A 7,500-nucleotide genomic window follows, 5' to 3' on the forward strand; every position below is an offset into this window, starting at 1 on the left:
GAAAAGTAGAAGCTCGGGGACGGCACCAGGCGGGACGACATGAGACGGGACGGCATGAGACGGGACGGCATGAGATGGGACGCTCCAGGCTGCAGCCATACAGTCTTGGGATGCACGGAGGATTCACGAGTTTTGCCGTTTACTTTAGGCTAGTGCAGAGTTGGCCGATTTTTTCCTTGTGGTCGTTGATGGATATTACACAAATTTATACTGCACAGATACCTCTTATAATGGAACTAGCAGCTGTTTCTGTGAGTTGAACTCCCTCTGCATCAACAATGTGCCCTGAGACATCAGCTAGCTTCAGGGGGAGTAGAAAGGGACGTTGGATTCTGTTTACAGACCCGCTGTGGTTTAGTTAGCAGCTAGAAACGCATTATTATTGATCTGTGATATCATCGGAGTCATGGTTTATTTATACAGTCTATGGTCGGAGCGCTAGCTTGTGGAGTTTGACATAAGTGCTTGGATCGTTTGGTATCTAGCTACCTATCTGGTTTTGTGACTCAGTTTCAATGAATGCCCAGTGTGTCAGTCTCAGTTCTGTTGAACGTTATAAAGCCTACACGTTAGGCTTTATTTGTGCGTGTAAGTGAATATGTACGTGTTTTGTGTATGTCACAACAACGTTACATCCAGCCCTTTGCCTAGTAGACTTGCTAGCATGCTGGATAACAGCTAAACATACCTCTCTGTCCTCTGCCTGATGTGAGCGTGTCAGCGCCCTGTCTCTGCGGCAGATAGCATCGGTGTTAGTGTCTTGCCGTTGGTCTATCGGTCTGCCCTGTACTGTAGCCTGAAAAATCGATCATTGACTGAATGGCCTCAGGTTTCAGTCTGTTGGACTTAACCCTCACCAGTGACCCTGTTGAATCAAAATTACAGCTTTCTAAATAGTCTGTCGCTACAAAATGCTCGTTACAGACTCGAAATCTAGGGGCTGTCGGAGGGCTAGCCAGTTTTAAGGCAGCTAGCCATGAGTTGAGGACTGGTTTCCTTGTCAAAGGTAGCCTGTGGAAATGTATCGTAACCCCAGCTGCCTTAGCCCTATACAGTTCATTACTGCAGCCAGGGGCAATACAGTATGACCCCCCCTAGACCTGTTGGTTTCCGTTTCCTCAGCCATGTCCGTTAGCCTCAGACTGTTTACATTCCATGGCTGCTTACCATGCCAGTGACGTAGCTGATTGTGGAATTCCAACATGGAGGCGTCCGTGTAACAACAACACTTTCAATGTACCATTTTATCCCTTTTAACAAATTCAGCCATTTTAATCATTGTACCTGTCGGTACACGATCCGTTCTGCCTGCACGATCCGTTCTGCACATGCGCAAGATAATACTGTTTTACCGAGGATACGACCTGCACGATCTGTTCCACGCTAGCCTATGGCTAGCCTCCACCGGGAAGCTAACGTTAGTTTAGCTAACAGCTAATTCGGCTAACCGCTAGCTGACAGCTAGATTCAGTCTAAAATAACGTTAACTCAAACGTAATGGGAAAAGCAGCTACAGCTAAATTAAGACTTCACAGTAATAACAATAAAGACAAGTATTGAGTGATTGTATTTTAAATGAGCACAAGTAAAGTAGAACTGACGTAACAGCTGTTATATATGTTAGGTGTTTGTTATATATGTCAACGTTTATTTTCAAGTTTTATTTTGAGGGTCTTTTAAAGTTATTACATGCTGTCTCAGCTAGCAGTTAGCCGAATTAGCTGTTAGCTAAACTAAGGTTAGCTTGCCTGTGGAGGCTAACGGCAGACCGCTACAATCAGCTAGCGGTTAGCCGAATTAGCTGTTAGCTAAACTAACGTTAGCTTGGCTGTCGACCGGAAGCGTGGAACAGATCGTGCAGTGTAAATCCTCGTACAACCGCGCAGAACGGATCGTGTACCAACAGTACCACTGAGAAGAAATAAAATACATCTGTTATATCACCTTTACTCAAATTCCAGTTCAGTTCATCTTTAAGATGATGCTAAACAGGATGGCTGGCTTCAATTTGGATGAACACACGCACACACACACACACACACACACACACACACACACACACACACACACACACACACAAACACACACACACGCAGAGACACACATACACACACACACACACACACACACAGACAGACACAGAGACACACACACATGCACACACATGCACACACATGCACATACACGCACACACACACACACACACACATACACACACACACACACACAGACATACACACACACACACATGCACACAAATCACAGGTGTGAAATGTTTGTTTTTACAATCAGACATCAGTTTACAAAGAAAAAGAGATTCAGAGACACTGAATTCTAATATTCATTTTCTACCATCATGTTTGTCTCTTGTTGTTGTTGTTGTTATTGTTGTTGTGTTTGTCAGGAGCTCTGGGTCAAAGAGTGAGCGATCCAGATCCTGTTGTGAACTATCCAGATCCTGTTTGTGGTGTGAAAGGATCGACCGTCCTCCTCCCCTGCTCCTTCACACCACTGGAGTCTGTCTTTGTCAATAGAAGACAAGTTTTGATCGAGATCATCAGAGTCGTCTGGTGCCCGAACCATGAAATCTGTCAGGGACCGACTCCGTCTGTGTACGACAGCGAATCAAACAACAACGACCTTCGTTACAGATACCTGGGAGACAAGAGGGGAGACTGCACTCTACAGATCTCAGATTTACAGGAGGAAGATGGCGCAACTTTACGCTTCAGAATGGAAGCTAATGATCGCAGAGCGAATTTCGTTGGCCAACCAGGAGTGAGAGTCACAGTCGCAGGTAAGAGCATTGTATATATATATATATATATATATATATATATAATGTACCAATTGTATTTATTGAATCCACAAGATTCTTTACAGGCAATTTATGCAACTCTGAGTCTGTTTAGGGACCCCAGTCTGCAGACATATTCAAACACACCATTTTAACCCTCCTTTTTGAAAATGGGTCTAATTTGTTTTCAAAAAGTTATCTATATCAGAAAGTTGGGTTTCTGTCAACCAAATTGTCAAAGAAAGTAACATGGTTACTCTTCACACGTAGAATAATTTGTTCACTACTTTCATTGAATTTGGTTGTTTTATTCAATTTTAAAGCATTTGGAGATAGCAACAGATAGCTCAAAATGCATAGAGATAACACGCCACTTGGCTTAAGAATGTTGGGGTGTATATTTACGCGAAGTCATGATGTCATGTTGTTAGTTGTATAGTGATCTTGGTCCGTAACGACATGAGGAACGGGGATCATCAGTTCCAACAAGTCATAATCTATCTAGTCTAATCTAGTATAATGTATTAAGAACTAACACTGTGAATGGATTTTAGATGGTGCTCAGATGAAGATAAGAAGCTCCAGAGATGACGGAGAGTTTAAAAGAGGGGAAGCAGTCACACTGAACTGTTCAGCAATCTGCACTATCCACCAACTGGAGGTCACCTGGTTCAGAGATGGCCACGCCCTCTCAGAGACTGGCCCCGCCCTCCATCTCAGCTATCTGACTGCAGAGGATTCTGGGAACTACACCTGTGGTTTGAAGAAGAACAGGCGCACACTCTCAGTGCCGTACAGCCTGCATGTAGAGGAAGGTTAGTTTGATCAGTTTTTATCTGACAACATTTTCAGACCAGATCCAAACTCAACAAGTCCGTCTATATAAACTACAGAATCTAAAACAGACAGTCAAACCACCTTAAAGCTACAGTGCGTAGTTTCTGTCTCCCCCATGAGGAATTCTAAGTAATGACAACAACACTGTCTGTGCGTCCACATGATACAAGCCTTCTGTGATCACGCCCCACCCACCTCCTCCACACAGTTGCTAGTAGCCAAGGAGGACACAGAGGATTAAAAAAACATGATGGACTCTTAAGAAGAGGTCAATATCTTCACTTGAGTTTCTGCGTGGGAAAGTCACCGGACGCCACAATCTTCTGAACATAGTCACACTGAGAAATCCAGAGAGAGTTGTGTGGAGCTGATAGTCTTAATTAGCTTTGTAGCCAGACTGATCTCATGAAATGGCGTATGTATGACACGCCAATTCGTATGCCATTATTGGCGTGTTATCAAGACGCATACCGTATTTTAGTGTGTTTATCAACGCCGTTTGGCCTCCATTGACTTACATTACCTTGCGATTGCGTGTGAATTGACACCGTAACGAGTAGTATGAAAGGATGAAAATCTGCTTAGGGAGGTTGGTCGGGGGGGAGGATGGGTCAAACACAGGACTTTCACCCAAGAGACCGGGGATCGTGTCCCACGTGTCACATTTCCTAAACTCAACCGTAGCTTTCTTCTCGCAATAACACGCTAAGTGGCGATAACACGCCAAGTGGCGATAACACGCTAAGTGGCGATAACACGCCAAGTGGCGTGTATGTGTATGCCGACTCTATACTACTCTAGCGTAGACATACACGTGGATAGCTCAAAATGCGTACAGATAACACGCCACTTGGCTTAAGAAAGTTGGCGTGTATATTTACGCAAAGTCATGATGTCATGTTGTTGTAGCAACTCATTAGGCTTGAATGTAACGGACGTTCATTAATATGAAAACGTTACGCACTAAAGCTTTAAACCTGCAGTGATTGGTTTATTTGGCGGCTTCTTTTGCAATCTGTGAACATCTGACATATTATCCTCTTATAAAGCAGCTGAAGCTAACATGTCATATTGTTACAGAGCAACATGACGTTAGATAGCCTGACCAGCCAGACCCACATCCAGATGTTGGGTCTGGGAACTCACCATTGGCTGGGCTCAATCTGAGGGGTGGAATAAACGGTTATCTTTCAAATTCCCTCTGCACGCAATAGGATAGCTCTACAACCAATCAGAGCAACGCTAGTTGATAGATTCAACTTTAAACTCTGAACACATCTTCCTTTTTTAAGAATGACTTCAGCCGATTCCAAAGACCGCTGTTCACCGATCTTCTTTGTTTTCAAGTAGCAGGGAATTCACGCGGAACCGTCGCAACTCTGCCATCATTATGTTAAGCCCCGCCCACCGACTCTATACACGATGTGATTGGCCTGACTAGAGTTTGGTTTTTCAAGCTCGCAAGCCAACGGAGAGTTGCTAAATGACCCTGGCTGCAAATTACATTTTCTTCCACTAGGGTGGTCTACATTTCTAGGCTAGGCAACATGACATTAGATTCTTCAAGGTTAAAGTGTTTCCCTCTGACTGTAATCGCACCATTGTCTCCTGATAATGTCTGATGTGTTCTACAGGAGGAGGGGGAGGTCTGCATCTGATCGTTCGTCTGGTGGTCGGGGGCCTGCTGGTTCTCTTCGCTGTTATTGTGATCGTCTGCATCATCAAAAGATAGTTTAATAAATCTGTCTGTCTTTGTTATACAGCTCAGTTTATATTAATGATTCCATATTTATTACCCTTTGCACTCAAACTTTGTCCATCTATAACCCAGTGTTATTGTTTTAAAATATAAAGTATGGCTGTCAAAATGAATGCCATAACGAGTTAACGCCAGTCAGAAGCAGAGTATGAGGGCGTGCCCTGACAGTACCTAGGTAAGGACTACTAGCCAGTCAGAAGCAGAGTATGAGGGCGTGTCCTGACAGTACCTAGGTAAGGACTACTAGCCAGTCAGAAGCAGAGTATGAGGGCGTGTCCTGACAGTAGCTAGGTAAGGACTACTAGCCAGTCAGAAGCAGAGTATGAGGGCGTGTCCTGACAGTACCTAGGTAAGGACTACTAGCCAGTCAGAAGCAGAGTATGAGGGCGTGTCCTGACAGTAGCTAGGTAAGGACTACTAGCCAGTCAGAAGCAGAGTATGAGGGCGTGTCCTGACAGTACCTAGGTAAGGACTACTAGCCAGTCAGAAGCAGAGTATGAGGGCGTGCCCTGACAGTACCTAGGTAAGGACTACTAGCCAGTCAGAAACAGAGTATGAGGGCGTGCCCTGACAGTACCAAGGTAAGGACTACTAGCCAGTCAGAAGCAGAGTATGAGGGCGTGCCCTGACAGTACCCTAACTCTAACTCTAAACATTAGTCCTGTAGGGTTACATTACAGCTTGGTTCTGGTTTAATACTGGACCAGTTTCAGAGATTGTTGTTCTCATCAGATACTCAGACACACAAACATGGAGACAGAGAGTCCAGGGTAACAAATACTGAAATTACCATTTAAACTGATACCTCACTTTCTATCAGTTTATTTTTACATATTGGGAATACATGAGGTTTTTGCCCCTTTATTCCAAAGCGTCCTGCAGCTTTTTTTGAGGTTTTGTTGCTGAACATAGGGTCCAGGTTGCCCTTTAAAAAAGGACGCAGAGTTTTGATGCTGAAGCATATGAAGGTTTTTCTCTTCCTCTCTCCGATGACTTATCTTCTGTTTGATATTTATTCATTTTCAGAACGGCGAAGAAGGCCGAGGACTCCGACAGCTCTGGAGCCATCTACAGCACAGGCTGAAGACAAACCACACCATGATGGCAGATAAACTTTTTTTAATGTTTTTTGTTTAAATTTATTTTTGTAATTTTTAAATTTTAAATTTTAAATTTTAAATTTTAAATTTTAAATTTTAAATTTTAAATTTTAAATTTACATTTTTTATTTTTTATTTTTTATTTTTCATTTAAAAATTTTCATTGTTTTAATTAAAACTTTTTCAAATGTGCACCCCACAAAAGAAAACACCTCATCCAATATTAAATAAAGTTAACTATACAGTAACGTGAGCTATTTAAATTAGCTGATACATGGTTAAACCTCATTGGCTCTTACCAGTGTATCTCCGTGTGTACTTCGTCCACAACAATCCCTCCAATATCTCCTAAAACCTCCCAGATAGACAGGAAATGACCTAATATATTCTTATTAAATGTTTACAATCATTCCCTGAAAGAACCAAGCAGACCTGACTTGTTGAAGGATCCAAACTATCTTCTAAACTTGACATGTTCAGCGTGTAGCTCGCTAGCTCGGAGGTTGTTGTTTCTGGAAGAGAGTGAAGTTGAGAACAGAAACACACAGAGAGAGGAAGGTTTATCCTGGAAATATACGTCCGTTAGTCCAGACTAACCCTGCCCTGATGTGTTTCACCCAGGGTGTAACTTTGGGTTCAACATTGGGGGGGGGGTTGAGCTCTCCAAACTTTTCTCTAAAACCCTTATGTACCCTTTACAAACAAGCTCTGCAAGTTCTTGACAGAAAAACAAGAAACTACCATCACTGCCCCATCATATAAAAACACAATCTATTAACCTTGGACAGTTTTCTCTGTTTGGCAGACACTGACCCATGGTCATGCACCACCACCACCACCAATGTCTGTCATTTTGCAGAGATAATGTAAGGGTCTCCAGAGCTTCTGTAAGAGGTGACTGTTACACTCAATTTAGGAAGCCTACATTTGGTCAATCAGCTTTTTCATTTACAGCAGTAGAAAAGTGGAACTTCATTCCACTTCCCATTAGAGATTGTGTTCAGCAG

At 43.0% G+C, this 7,500-nt stretch overlaps 2 protein-coding genes across 2 annotated transcripts in view; both read left to right on the forward strand.

Moving 5' to 3' along the window:
- LOC116060253 (sialoadhesin-like) overlaps positions 1-6,522 on the forward strand; it is a 10,843-nt gene extending 4,321 nt beyond the window's left edge. Inside the window, exons 3-6 of the mRNA XM_036006619.1 lie at positions 2,405-2,797; positions 3,352-3,612; positions 5,269-5,362; positions 6,420-6,522. Coding sequence (XP_035862512.1) covers positions 2,405-2,797; positions 3,352-3,612; positions 5,269-5,362; positions 6,420-6,477 — 806 coding nt within the window. The 3' untranslated portion in view covers positions 6,478-6,522. The remainder of the gene's footprint in view (positions 1-2,404; positions 2,798-3,351; positions 3,613-5,268; positions 5,363-6,419) is intronic.
- The window catches only part of nfkb1 (nuclear factor of kappa light polypeptide gene enhancer in B-cells 1), a 1,201,612-nt gene that overhangs the window by 429,301 nt on the left and 764,811 nt on the right, over positions 1-7,500 (forward strand). The gene's annotated exons all lie outside the window — the stretch shown is intronic.

The sequence above is a fragment of the Sander lucioperca genome, chromosome 1 (assembly GCF_008315115.2).
Source record: "Sander lucioperca isolate FBNREF2018 chromosome 1, SLUC_FBN_1.2, whole genome shotgun sequence".
Lineage (NCBI taxonomy): Eukaryota > Metazoa > Chordata > Actinopteri > Perciformes > Percidae > Sander > Sander lucioperca.